At 32.1% G+C, this 15,681-nt stretch overlaps 1 protein-coding gene across 1 annotated transcript; it reads left to right on the top strand.

The window, feature by feature from the left end:
* Nucleotides 1-8,054: 8,054 nt before the first annotated feature.
* On the top strand, nucleotides 8,055-10,784 carry LOTGIDRAFT_170844 (hypothetical protein; the record flags this gene model as incomplete). The annotated part of the gene is made up of 4 exons (XM_009046699.1): nucleotides 8,055-8,121; nucleotides 8,556-8,660; nucleotides 9,555-9,755; nucleotides 10,387-10,784. 4 exons carry the CDS (start codon nucleotides 8,055-8,057, stop codon nucleotides 10,782-10,784), a joined length of 771 nt encoding a protein of 256 aa, XP_009044947.1.
* Between the last annotated feature and the right edge of the window lie 4,897 nt (nucleotides 10,785-15,681).

Raw genomic sequence — 15,681 nt, 5'->3', positions numbered from 1 at the left:
GAATATCCATTCAACTCTCTGATAGAATAGAGGTTTTTTTTTCAGCTGCCTGAATTCATCACATGAAAGGATTACCTAGTTGTCTTGTAAATCGATAAAAAAGACTTCAGTATCTCTTAAATCTACATGACATTTAAGCACTCTTTACGTATTAATGATCTATTCACAGTGCCACTCCAATAATATAAAAAAGATTACACTTAATTTTGGAATTTTAGACAAGAAAGTCAAGAGATGTCATAATTAAAAACACAATTAAAAATTCAATAAATATTGTAAAATAAAAGGGAGGAATTAGGAAGAAAAAGCGGATCTAAATATAAACACTAATTCTTAATGGACTAAAACAGGCGTGAAATTTGGCCAGGACCATGGCATTAGCGTACATTTTTTTCGATTTTTTAACTGTACCGTAGAGGGAAATCTTACACGGCATGTAGCAGGCCTAGACCGAAACATCTTTCTGCATTCCAGCCTATTTGGACAGATATTTACTGGTGTAGGGAGAGAAACATTGGCCCTGTCAGTGATGCAGGTAAGAGGGGCTGACATGGAAAAAGCGTCCAGTCGTTCGAATGAGACGATAAACCAAGGCCCCGTGTGCTACAGGCTGTGCACGTTAAAGATCCCTCGACAGTTGGAAATCGAAAAAGAGCATGTCCTGGCAAAATTTCCCTCATGGCACCCTGCATGGCGTTGTCCGTCTTCATTAGCCCACATGGCACAGAAAAGTAGGATGTTAAACTCCATTCATTTCATTTCATTTCCAAAGTTTTTTTTAAAACGAGTAGAGGCAGATGTTTCGGACTAGTAGAAAACCATGTTCCTAGATGTGATAAACATCGAACATCCCCGTGTTATGTCTTTGATAATGGTCCCTATATAGCAGTGATTCCCACATGGAATAACGTATGGTTCTTACATTATTATAAATAGATCAGGCGCGAACTTAAGTAAAGTGTGCTTTTGTTGCATTGCTTAACTACAATGTTACAATCTATGATTCCAAACCTCTGAGTATCTTTATACCACTCTTTTCTTCATTTTTCTGATAAAACACGACCCATTAGGACGTAGATCGATTTGTCTAAGTAATTTTAATGTGAGGATAAATAACTTGAGGCCATCAACTGTGAAGTACATTTTTCAGAATACTTTTAAAAAGAATCGTTCTTTGGGCACTTTATCTATACATTTCAATACAATTAATGACAAAATCGCTAATATTGAATATTCTTGCAATTTGTAGCCTAAGTTAGTATTATTGCTCTTGATTCAAGTACATTATATTTTCATTGGATAATCGGTCGGTTATTTGTTTTTTTTTTCTTATTTTTGCACATTGTATGACATTTTCAAGTTTTTATTTGTCCTTACTCAACAATACCGTTGGTAATCAAATTTTCTAAAGAAATTCCTATTTATTTTTAATGACGTTCGTCTTTTATAATTGATTTTAGAGAATACAACAGAGAAACACAAATGAATACGACCACCCTGGTATTTTGTCCTTTAAATAAGCGCAACCTTACCTTATTTGGAATTTTTAATTATTTGTTAGAGACGCAATGTTCCATAAATACGATAATGCAAGGAATTGTAAAGAGAAAACATAAAGCATGTAGACATATAGTTCTGTAAGATAAAATCATAACACAAGAAGTTGACATAATAGTTATATATGAACAAAACATAACACAAGTTGACATAATAGTTATATATGAACAAAACATAACACAAGAAGTTGACATAATAGTTATATATGAACAAAACATAACACAAGTTGACATATAGTTCTATATGAAAACAGTAACACAAGTTGACATATAGTTCTATATGAACAAAACATAACACAAGTTGACATAATAGTTATATATGAAAAAACATAACACAAGTTGACATATAGTTCTATATGAAAACAGTAACACAAGTTGACATAATAGTTATATATGAACAAAACATAACACAAGTTGACATAATAGTTATATATGAACAAAACATAACACAAGTTGACATATAGTTCTATATGAAAACAATAACACAGGTTGACTAAATTCATTAAGAGAAATCATAACACGCGTTGACATATAGTCCTATAAGATAAAATCATAACACAAGAAGTTGACATAATAGTTATATATGAACAAAACATAACACAAGTTGACATAATAGTTATATATGAACAAAACATAACACAAGTTGACATATAGTTCTATATGAAAACAATAACACAGGTTGACTAAATTCATTAAGGGAAATCATAACACGCGTTGACATATAGTCCTATAAGACAAAATCATAACACAAGAAGTTGACATAATAGTTATATATGAACAAAACATAACACAAGTTGACATAATAGTTATATATGAACAAAACATAACACAAGTTGACATATAGTTCTATATGAAAACAATAACACAGGTTGACTAAATTCATTAAGAGAAATCATAACACGCGTTGACATATAGTCCTATAAGATAAAATCATAACACAAGAAGTTGACATAATAGTTATATATGAACAAAACATAACACAAGTTGACATAATAGTTATATATGAACAAAACATAACACAAGTTGACATATAGTTCTAAATGAACAAAACATAACACAAGTTGACATATAGTTCTATATGAACAAAACATAACACAAGTTGACATATAGTTCTATATGAAAACAGTAACACAAGTTGACTTCATTCATTAAGGGAAATCATAACACGCGTTGACATATAGTCCTATAAGATAAAATCATAACACAAGAAGTTGACATAATAGTTATATATGAACAAAACATAACACAAGTTGACATAATAGTTATATATGAACAAAACATAACACAAGTTGACATATAGTTCTATATGAAAACAATAACACAGGTTGACTAAATTCATTAAGAGAAATCATAACACGCGTTGACATATAGTCCTATAAGATAAAATCATAACACAAGAAGTTGACATAATAGTTATATATGAACAAAACATAACACAAGTTGACATAATAGTTATATATGAACAAAACATAACACAAGTTGACATATAGTTCTATATGAAAACAATAACACAGGTTGACTAAATTCATTAAGAGAAATCATAACACGCGTTGACATATAGTCCTATAAGATAAAATCATAACACAAGAAGTTGACATAATAGTTATATATGAACAAAACATAACACAAGTTGACATAATAGTTATATATGAACAAAACATAACACAAGTTGACATATAGTTCTAAATGTAAGTCGACATCGTTCAATATGAGAAATCATAACCCATGTTGACAGATTCTAAACTGTTCGATACGGGAAATCATAAGACCGGTTGTATAATCATAAACTACTAGACCCAAACACGAATAACAGCCATCTGAAAGTCTGTCTCGATGCAAGACGGGACAATTGGTCTGTTAAGATTTCAACCTTGAGTAGCCTGTGTAGGTGTCTGTCTTTGTCGGGAAGTAAGGGGAGGATTGGGGATAGGTCGTGGCTCCTATTCTTACATGATTCCACAGTCCGGGACAGGCACTGAATCTCAGATGACTGCAAGGCCTCGAGACTCTAGACTACCAAAATCGAAATCGATGTTCTTAGTGTGAAGACAGGCCAGTAACTAGAGCAATCCCAAACCCCTCCTCCGTGAACAAATTTGGCCCCTCCTGAAAAATTTAGATGGGTTAAATGAGTCGTCGCTATAGTTGAGCGATAATTATTTTCACCTGGGTGAAAATAATTATCACCTAGGTGAAAATTAAAGTTTTTAATTAAAAATTACAAGAATTATCACCTAATTTTCACCTAGGTGAAAATAATTATCACCTAGGTGAAAATTAAAGTTTTTAATTAAAAATTACAAGAATTATCACCTAATTTTCACCTAGGTGAAAATAATTATCACCTAGGTGAAAATCAAAGTTATTAATTCAAAATTAATTTTCACCAAGTAAAAAAAAAGTTTTTAATTCTAAATAAAAAGGGGAAAATGTCGTATGTGAGCCACCGTAGACATCAGATCTTGAACTTTTTGATATGGCTAAATCATAACACAAGTTAATAAGTCATAAACGAAAAACTATAAACCAATTATAGATTTTTGTTTTATTGATAAATCGAACTGTGTGATAAAGGAAATATCAAACTGCTAAATTGCAGCTCGTTTTCGTAATCCATTAGAGAATGTCATTTAAAATTGGATTTCAGCTTGTGTTCACTTTACTGCATTTGTTTTAATGTTGCGATGTAACGTGCTCATTTGTACAATCTTATAACTTAAAAATATCGATATTTCATAAACATAAATCATAGTAATTTCCTTTATGTTATTGATAAATATTCAGGAAATCCGATATTCGTGCATGGAACTTTATGAATTTTACATAGGTAATAATTCATTTCCTTAATCTATAGGATATTCTTAACGTATTTAATATCTCACGGGAGAAACTGTCCTACAAAAATTACATGAAAGTAGGTCAACAAGAAATAGACACTCATCAGAAGAATTCTATCTAATACCTTGACTGCAATGGTCACCTTTCTTCTGTCACAACAGTTTGTAAATGCAGTGATTTGGTTGATTTGAACATAAGCGAACACAGCCAATCAGAGGCAGTCTGTAAACAATAATCACTGCATTCCGTGAAACAGGTAGCAGTTGCATTCAAGGTATAACATGAAGTTCGTTATACCCTGATCACTGTACAGATGATCAGAAGTAAGGAACTGTTGCTAACTGTTGAGCAAACATGATATGATGAAATACAGTTTATTGTTTTGGCAATGGCGTCGTGATGTCGACCATGAAACGTTTTAATTGAGACTTTCAAATTTGAAGATAATCGTTAAGCGACAGTAAAATAAAATAACGGAACACCATTATATATATATTATTATACTCATGGGTTGCTTTTTTTACAATGATGATGACAATGTAAATTGTTGAAACAGGAGTAGTATACCGTAAAATTGAGTCCCGTAATTTTATTTTGGGGATCGATATGTTCGTGTACGTTTACAGAGAGAATTATATATCCCCAAATTAATACAACTCTTTCAATAAACGTACTCGAATATAGCGAATAAATTGAAAAAGATTCTTGCCATAGGTTGACGAGTTGAATATTAAAGAAAAGATAAACAATTAGTAAATTAAAATACAGTCTTACAGATTGTTCAGGGTGACATTCGTGTCCGATAAGTAAATCTAAATAGGCTTTGTTTGTCAAATCCCTTGTGTCCTTAATCTCTTATTTATCAGAATGTTTTTTGTACGGAGTCCGAGAAGCTATTATTATTCTTTTTATTCAGGAAGCTAATATTATTACTCATGGACAAAGCATCGTCAAGATATATATACGTCGCTTTTTAAAAGCGATTGCCTTCATAGAGCACTAAATTAAGTCGCTTAACATAAGGGACACAATTAGTTTCCATGGGGATACCGACAATTTGATAGAATTTTGCGTTATTGTTTTTGTTCTTTTTTTCCTAACCGAAGAAAACATAGATTCTATCCTTAAAGATAGGTTTCCTTATTTTAAATCAAATTAAGCAAATTATTTGATTAATTGGTGTTTCTAATAAATTATCATATATTCTTAAATATATCATTATGTCCTTATTGCATGTAATTAAGAGTTTCAACCAACTATAAATGTCCATGTACTATGTACAGTCTGGATAAACAAAAAAGACTTTTTGACCTTTCTTGATCGGTCACACATTGGTATTTTGCTGGTAATTCTTTCTTATTTAGCTTATTATGAATTAATTATGGACATGTGAGACAAACTGGTATTTTTCCACGTCACTAGAACACCAGGCTGTACTTTCTATATATATAAGTATTAGTATTTTCATTTTCATAAATGAAAATAAGGGAACCCATCTTTTTAATGAAAATATTGATTATTTCGACAACTTCGTTCACCTTATTCAATATTCGATTTATAATATGTAGGCTATAGCATACAACAATACAATAACAAAATAAATCATTGTTAAAGTAGTGCTCTATACATCAATAATGTAGAGCGATATAGAAATATTGAAACAGAACCTAAATAAAACATGTTGTTACTCAAGAGTTTCATGCTATGCGATCTTCAGACAACTGATCTATTGTCAGCCAGCCTGCATCCCCACTGAAGTAGCACATTCTCATGTCTACATTTTGAGAAGAGTTCAGAATGTTTGTTTTAAGAAGCGTACTTACAGGCATTAAAGATGGAAAGCTTTTCATTTAAACACAGGTTACATTGTTTGATTTTATTTGTGTAGGCTTTAGCTTTTTTGTATTTTCTTCTAGGAGCGGGCGGCCCCTTAAGGTGTGGGCTCCCGTCAACTTTGTTCAACCAGTCCCAATGGTAGTTGAGGCACTGTCTTAATTATATATTATATTATATATATTATTCTGTAATGTTTATTGTCTAACCAGTCCCAATGGTAGTTGAGGCACTGTCTTAATTATATATTATATTATATATAGTATCCTGTTATGTTTATTGGTGCTTCTGGAGTTTTGGGACCCTGGACATTATTATTGGGTGATCCCATTGTATTCTTCACTTTTCATGTGAGCTGATCGAACCTAACATCTAACCTTTCAATCAAGTTAAAAGTCTGGAAAAATTCTCACGAAAACAATTATATTTTTTTCTTTCCTAAAGCTTTCCTTAGTTTCTTCATATATAAGAACGTTGTTAATTGAAATTATTACACATTGTACTTAATAAATTACCTTTCCTTTCAGATGAACAAACTAAAAGTGAACCATTGTGTCATCCCACATCACACTATAGGCAATGTTTGGCTGAAAAATGTTCAAACCAAATTGGTCTAATCATTTGCATCATTAGAGTCATAATTTGTTAGGATTACTCGTATCTAACTTAACACAAATCACCGAGTTTTCGTAAATAAATTTAGATTTGATAAATTTTGGTGACTATTAATAATAGTATTATTATGTTATTAGCTTTTTCTGCTTCCAAAATCACATTTGTATAATTGATTACGAAAAGTCACAATTGCCGCAATTAACAAGATCATAGCTTGGTTCAGTTTTTAGAATGTTAAAGATCCCCCAGCTGTGCTAACAAATTTTCCCTCTTTGCACACTACATGGTGTTGCCCGTTTTCGTTAGCCCAAGTAGGTGCAGAGTAGGGCGTAAAACTCCATTCAATTCATTTCTGAATGGTTGTAATCTTGGTCATCCAGCTGACAAACCTCAAAATATGCTCAACAGTTTTGGTTTAATGGCCTTTAAAGACGGAAACCACCTTCGACACCGGGATTATCCGACAATAACTCTGAAAACTTTCTCAGGTAATTGCCCCTCCAATAGCGCTTACTGCACTTATTCCACCGAACCCTATGTCATCATCGTTGACAGTCCTCACAATTGGCTATCAATTATTCTAAACGCTACAAGCCTGGTCTAAGACGCATGTGGCGGAAACTTATAAATATATTAGTCCTCAAGCGACGTCAAAGTTGGTGATCACATAACGAAGCGAAATTTTATGGTATACTACTCACGGGTTATATTGTGCACATTGTTTAAAAAAAATTTTCACCAAGTATATCAAATATAATGATATAGGTTGGTGTGGAACAACCTCTTTACTCGAGATATATTTAAAATTGATTTATATCTACTTTGGATCTGAAGTAATGATTAATATTTAATTTGCCTCGGTTGTTATAACTTTACAGACGCAGTATTCAAATGAACAAACAAACTCATTCGTTGTCATAGTAAATGGACTAGAATTCCATAAAAGGTAAGTTCTAATGTTTTCTGGATTTTTCAACTGACGCGAGCCGTTGTTTTATAAGCAAGTTGTTTAAGATACTTTGACCAATATTTTAAACAATTCTCAAATTTGATTTATACATTTAGTTTAACAATGGTTTCAATTATCCGAGACAAAACGTATTGATAATTTTTTCACGTTATATTATGTTATTAGGGATCCAGATATAGTTTCAACGCAGAGTTATTTTCCCAGATGAAGTTCTTATATCATATCGTTTGAGGAAATTCAAAATGCGTTTATTGCAGTATATTTGGATGATTGGTATGATAATCGGTACTGTTTTGAGCAGTTCACACGGTGGGTTATTTTTCTAAATTGTTTTACCGTGATGTTGCAACAAGGGCCAAATGATTTTCGTTCAACTGCGACCGATCGGACGCTGATCTGATAATCACAAGTCGAACTGAGCTCACATTATGAAACAAATAAGATGTTTTGTGTTGCGTTAAATTTCGGATGGAAGATGAGTTATTGAAACATCAATAACTGGTGGTCAATTGGAGAATCTGATCAGTCGTCAGATTAAATCGACCTGAGTGCACCACAATTACTTTTGTTCAGCTTTATAAAAAGAGATGAATCTGCCAGACTGTAGCTATGGGCCTGCAGATGATCGTAGATTCTGACCACTAGTATCGCTTCCAATGTTAGATTCACCAGTCGATCCCATGGTGTCTTTACAACTTATGTGTTTTCAGAAGGTTATTTGTAAAGGTATTTTGTGTTTTCAGAAGGATATTTATACATCGGTTGTTATGGTAATGTGTTTACAGGATGTAAATCTAATGGTATTATTCAGGATATAAATGTTGAAAAATGTGACAAACAATGTACCGGTGAGTCAATTGTTAATAATAGCTATACAAATTAATAATTTAATTGACGTTGTGGAGTGGCAGAAATATATGCATACCAAGTGTCACCAATTGTTCAAAAAAGCGCTCACGTTTGTTTATCTCGAAATATATGCATCGAAATTTTCATGGATTGTTGCAGGTTTATACGGGCTGACTTGTCAAATCCATATTTGGATACGATGGTTGCCACCCATTCTTTGTACAAACCTAAAACCAAATAATGGCGCGATTTCGGAACTTTCCTATCAAGATCGATAACTGGAATACCATCCTGAAAATAGTACTGTTAGTCTTGAAATGCCTTTGTGTTGATGAAAATATAGTTTTTTGTTAATTTTGAAAAGAAGTATATTCCCCTCAGAAATTTCAACCCAAAAAGGTCCAAATTTTGATTGAAAATTGTCTTTTTAAAATTTAATTTTGAAGAGATAATGTGTGCTCGTGTTTATATTTTTATCGGCGTAAAGACATTTAAAGTTTTATAGTACTGTTTGGGGCTACTATTCTTGTTCTCCTGAAAATAATAAAAAAAATTCAAAAAACGTTTTACTTTGCTCGGACAATATAGGATAAACTATTCTGTTCATATCTTGTCATCCACAAGGAATATTCATATTTTGCTACAGTCATACACACCAAAATATATAACAAACATATATAGGTCGAGCAATATAAACCAACCTGTCAGCGTTTTAGAAGTTTGTAGTTAGAAGAATAGGATTTGGTTCGAACCGACATGTACAACACTAAAACATTAGTTAATAGCCAGACATTTTTCGTTGATTGTGGTTTAGATGAGCATAATATTCTTAACACAACCAATAATCATCCGCTAATCACCGTTGTTTTATTCAGATACATTTTATCTTTCAGGTTATGTGTATATTGCTATCTATAACGGTAAATCTTGCTACTGTTGTAATGACGACAATTTCTCTATTAGCAATAAAATAACAGCTTCAAACTGTAATAAAGCATGTCCTGGTGATTTACAAAGCTTATGTGGCGGCACTGGAGCTTATAAATCTTATACTAGCCTTTATTCTAGACGAAATGATAAAACTATATCGCTTGGTAAGTACAAGTCTGATTATAAACTAAGTACAAGTCTGATTATAACCATGGCAAGTACATGTTTGGTTGTAAACATGATAACTACAAATCTGATTATAACCATGGCAAGTACATGTTTGGTTGTAAACATAAGTCTGATTAAACACATTCTTTTAAAGTGTCTGATTATAAACATGTTAAGTACATGTCTGATTACACATGCTTTTTATGTGTCTTATAATAAACATATAGGTACATGTATGATTATAAACTGAGCAAGTACATATCTGATTATAAACTTGGAAAGTTCATGTTAGGTTATGAACGTGGTAAATTCATGTCGGATTGTAAACATGGTAAGTATATGTCTGATTATAAACAAGTTCAATACATGACTGATTATTAACATTTCTTAAGTATGTGTTTGATTATAAAGATTGTAAGTACAGGTTTGATTATAAAGATTGTAAGTACAGGTCTGATTATAAAGATTGTAAGTACAAGTCTGATTTTAAACGTAGTAAGTACAAGCCTGAAGATTTGGAAGTGTATGATGTACTTCAATTTTCTTATAATTATTCTAATGTCTAATGATATGATATGATGTTAACATAACGCGAATACGTAGTCAGTGATTGTTTTTACATTGCAGAGACGATTAATATATACACAACAACCACACAAATAATGGAAATCAGCACTAAAATCGAAACACAAACCACGACAATATTACCAAGTCCGATTACCACAACACATATTGTACCATGTCCATCATCAGCTAATGTTGAAACACTAACCAAGACACAAATGATGGAAATCAGCACTAAAATCGAAACACAAACCACGACCATATTACCAAGTCCAATTACCACAACACATATTGTACCCTGCCCATCACCAACACAGCTACAGCTTTGTCCAACTCCTGCTATATCTGTCTCTTCAATGGTATTCAGTTTAAACGCAACAAAGCCAATAGTTTCAACAAAAAATGTCGATGGACTGACGGTACAAAAATCCAAAGCATGTTTCATTTTTAAAATTACGTAAACGCACTAAGTTCTCGGCCATTAGAAACGTGAAAAGTGAGAAAACTCGGATTACCGGAATTGAGAAACAGTTACAGTAACGCCGTGAATTGAGATGGTGACCATGTGACGTTTCTAGGAAACATTAGATGAGGGGGTCGAGCAGGGGTCATAAAATTTTTCAGGAGGAGGGCACAGGATATTATTTCACTCTGTAAGATAGTGGACCACAGCCATATACGCCCACCACGACATGCAGATGGTAAATATTCAAGATTTTGGGGCAAGGGCAATAACTCTGTTTCTAACGATCGAAAAAAGCATTTTTTGAATATGTATACACATACCGAATTTCATTCGATTCCATTAAAAAATCTAGTTTTTAGAGCGTTTACAAGCAAATGTTGACGGACCGACGGACGGACAGGGGTGCCGACAATAAACGTCCACATAGAGAGATGTGGGCGTATAAAAATGATACAAAATTCCATTCTGGGGTCCTCAAATAAACAGTTGATATTTGCTGTGATATCATTAATGTTTTAGTGACATAATTTCCCGTTGACTGGCAGAAGAAATTGAAGTTTCTGTAGTGTCATAAACCTTGTAAACTGAGATTTTGGGGTTGAGTGTATTTTAAATATCCAGTTCATTAGGATGAAATTATAACATCATGTGGCAATCATCTCCAGCGACCGCCCGCTTGAAACACTGTTGACATATAATCTAAAGGAAATGGTTGTTATTTCCCTTCTTCCAATCTATTCTGTTTAATATACGGCTTTAGATAATGTTGTTTTGTGTTCTTACATTTACCAAGGGTCAATTAAGTGGAGATTATTTCAAATCTCATTTGACTGCATTTCTTTTAAATCTTTGAATCGAAAATTTGTAGTTTTCACTAATATCCCACGATCTCAAATTTTGAATACTTTTAAAGTACTGTATAGACCTGCCGAGAGATGAATGGCTATGGACCTTGTCGCATCAAATTCCAGTGCTGTAAGCTGGTCAGTGGCGTTTCTAAGAAACAGTAGGTGAGGGAATCGAGCAGGGGTCACGACATATTTTCACTTTGTAAAGTGATAAAAAAAAAAAGCATCTCTCCGCTCCTACTGGTGCAAATCCAGTGCCGTAAACTGATTGAGCTTAGACTCAGTTGCAATCTCGCATTGCTACATGCATTTGTCCTTATGGCAGATGGTAACTTCTCTTTCTCAGTAATGTCCTTACGAACAATTTGTCTGTATGGCTAGCTTTAAGAAATCTTCCCTACGAACAATTTGTCTGTTCTGTATGGCTAGCTTTAAGAAATCTTCCCTACGAACAATTTGTCTGTATGGCTAGCTTTAAGAAGTCTTCCCTACGAACAATTTGTCTGTTCTGTATGGCTAGCTTTAAGAAATCTTTCCTACGAACAATTTGTCTGTATGGCTAGCTTTAAGAAATCTTCCCTACGAACAATTTGTCTGTATAGATAGCTTTAGGCAATCTTCGCTAGCTTTAAGAAATCTTCCCTCCGAACAATTTGTCTGTATGGCTAGCTTTAAGAAATCTTTCCTACGAACAATTTGTCTGTATGGCTAGCTCTAAGAAATCTTCCCTACGAACAATTTGTCTGTATTGCTAGCTTTAAGAAATCTTCCTAAACGAACAATTTGTCTGTATGGCTAGCTTTAAGAAATCTTCCTAAACGAACAATTTGTCTGTATTGCTAGCTTTAAGAAATCTTCCTAAACGAACAATTTGTCTGTATGGCTAGCTTTAAGAAATCTTCCTAAACGAACAATTTGTCTGTATGGCTAGCTTTAAGAAATCTTCCCTACGAACAATTTGTCTGTATAGATAGCTTTAGGCAATCTTCGCTAGCTTTAAGAAATCTTCCCTCCGAACAATTTGTCTGTATGGCTAGCTTTAAGAAATCTTTCCTACGAACAATTTGTCTGTATGGCTAGCTCTAAGAAATCTTCCCTACGAACAATTTGTCTGTATTGCTAGCTTTAAGAAATCTTCCTAAACGAACAATTTGTCTGTATGGCTAGCTTTAAGAAATCTTCCTAAACGAACAATTTGTCTGTATGGCTAGCTTTAAGAAATCTTCCTAAACGAACAATTTGTCTGTATTGCTAGCTTTAAGAAATCTTCCTAAACGAACAATTTGTCTGTATGTCTAGCTTTAAGAAATCTTCCCTACGAACAATTTGTCTGTATGGCTAGCTTTAAGAAATCTTCCTAAACGAACAAATTGTCTGTATTGCTAGCTTTAAGAAATCTTCCTAAACGAACAAATTGTCTGTATGGCTAGCTTTAAGAGATCTCATGGATGACAATATCTTTACCCTTTCTCTCGACATCTGCACAGAGAATTAGGTTAGAATGTACTGTTACTATCAGTTAAATTAAGGACAGGTCATGGAAATGTTCATACAAGTCGTATGCGGTCAAGCAAATAGCTCACAAGAATCTCATCATTGCAATCTATGGAGTTATAGTCTCTTATAAATAGTTAAATAAGTCAGTGCTTTATAATTTTTTAATTTTTTTGTCTACATTCTGTAATGTTGAGTAAATGTATTCAAATTAATGGTTATTAAATTGACTATGATTTTAATGACATATTTCATATTTTTTTTGTCTGGTGTTTTTTTTCTTTGAGATCTATTTACAAAATAACAAACTATTTACAATTTTAAATTTCTAAAAATACTTGGAACCATTTCTGGCCAAATTTTTATGATATAAAAAATTAATACCATTATAAGAATGCAAAAAATAACAATATGATTTTGTGCTTAAATTAGGCACACTAAAAAAATACCGCAAACTTTAATATAGGCTCTGATAATTATAATAATAATAACATAAGATAAAAAAAAAACTTAAAGTGGCTATATACAATGTTTTCTTAGTATTTTTCGTATTGCATAATTCTTGCTGCATGTATCACAAAAACAGTATTTAAGTATATGGTTTCCTTGCTTCAGTTTCATTTCATTATTCATTCTTGTATATAGCCACTTTAATATCACGAAAATATTTTTCTCTTTTTTTCTTTGCATTTTTTATGGTTAATATGGTTCAAAATCACTCTGGCCTATCGAAAGCATGCATCTTCTGAAAGTATGTGATTATTCTTCTTTTAGTTCCATTTCTAGGTATTAAGGGGGATTAATGTTGCATATCCATGACAACAATATAAATATATATCTATGTGATATAAAGTAAAAAGGGGGTTTAATTTATATATACGTGTTATATATAAATATGGGTTATACTAAAACCCTAAAGAAGAATCTTAATAAAAAAAAAGAGAAAAAATTACTGACTAAGGTGCATCTTGCTTTAATAGTTCTTCTGCAAAATTAATCTAGAGCTAATTCTTGCGGTTCCTCAAAGCTTATTAGCAGCATTTTTTAAAGTTAGAAATTTGAATATCTCTCGCCGAGTTCAAATGTTTCATTTTTTAGTCGCTTTGACTCGAAATGGACGTGTTCACAATTTATGGAATGTTTCGTTTGACGCTCATAGCAATTACATATCAAATTTTGGCAGCAGTATCGTTTAAATTTTTTGATACAAAACATACGAAAATAGTTTCAATTAAAAAATAAAACAAAAGGCAACAATTTGTTTCCATGTAACAACATAGGAAAACATTCATCCAAAAACCAGTTTGGATTTTTCAAGGCATTTTACTTGAAATCTTAAGCTCATTCAGATAACAATAATATCAGGGGAAAGTACCAAATAGATTCCTTCATACAAGTACATAATTGAAAATTTCATTTTGCATAAATTATCATAAATTAACACTTAATATTATTCTTTTGTAAACAAAATTTCTGATTAATTTAACTAAAGAAACATTCTATAAATCTTTTCAAAACTAAAACAAGAACTTAAATAATAAATTTTGTGAATATCTTAATAAAGTGAAATTAAAAACTTAAAAATCAGAGCAAGCTCATCGTCCATTCTCTGTAAGATCCAGTCTTTTTTATCTAAAGAAATTTTCACAATATTTGAAATTGACCCTTTGAAGTGGAAACTTGTGCCTCAATTCAACAGTAAAAGCCCATAAAAAATGTGTCATATCTACAGATGCACCAATATCCAAAATATTGTGAAACTTTCTCTAGATATCTACGCCTTCAGTAGTTTTTGTTTAACTTCTAACACTAGGTTGTTCAAACGAAAAATAAATTTAAAAGTCTAAAAGTTTCTGAACAGTAAATAAGGATTAGAAGTTGTAAATACATGTATATATGTATTGTGTATAAGAGTAATTGGGCCCTATATGGCAAAGGGTTATACTTCATTATAATATTCATAATATTTTTTTTGTGTTAATAATTATTTGAATAAATGCAGCAAAATCACTCATTTCACTTCAAAATAAATAAGCATGCATTGAGTAATGCATTAATGAACTATTTTCACTTAAAAAAAACTACTGAATATATGCATATTTTGTTATTTACGTCAAATCCCTATAACGTTGGTCCTTCAAAGTGAAGAACAGTCAAAAACTTTGTTTCTAAAGGAATCCAAAAACACTTCAAACTCAAAACTATTCTGAATGTTTGATTTTTCAAACCAAACCTAATTTTATTGTACATTTTTACAATTTTTTGTATAATTTCATCAAACAATTATAGGGATATTTTTCACTGGGCTTCATTGTGTAGATTCTGGTACATTTGAGTGAATTCGGGTTTGTAGAGCAGCCACCACATGACCAGGTTAAAGGGAGTACATCATCTACACATTGGAGAAGCCCTGAAACGGACAATGGTCTTACTAAATAAATAGTATATAGGTAAAATTACAACCTTTTAGTTTAAAAAGACTAGTCTACAATTATTTATATACTTATTAGACCTATAGTGTTTATATTCAAAATCTTAAAGATGGACTGT

The sequence above is a fragment of the Lottia gigantea genome (genome assembly GCF_000327385.1).
Source record: "Lottia gigantea unplaced genomic scaffold LOTGIsca_105, whole genome shotgun sequence".
Lineage (NCBI taxonomy): Eukaryota > Metazoa > Mollusca > Gastropoda > Lottiidae > Lottia > Lottia gigantea.
This window is presented reverse-complemented; position numbering and strand designations above follow the sequence as displayed.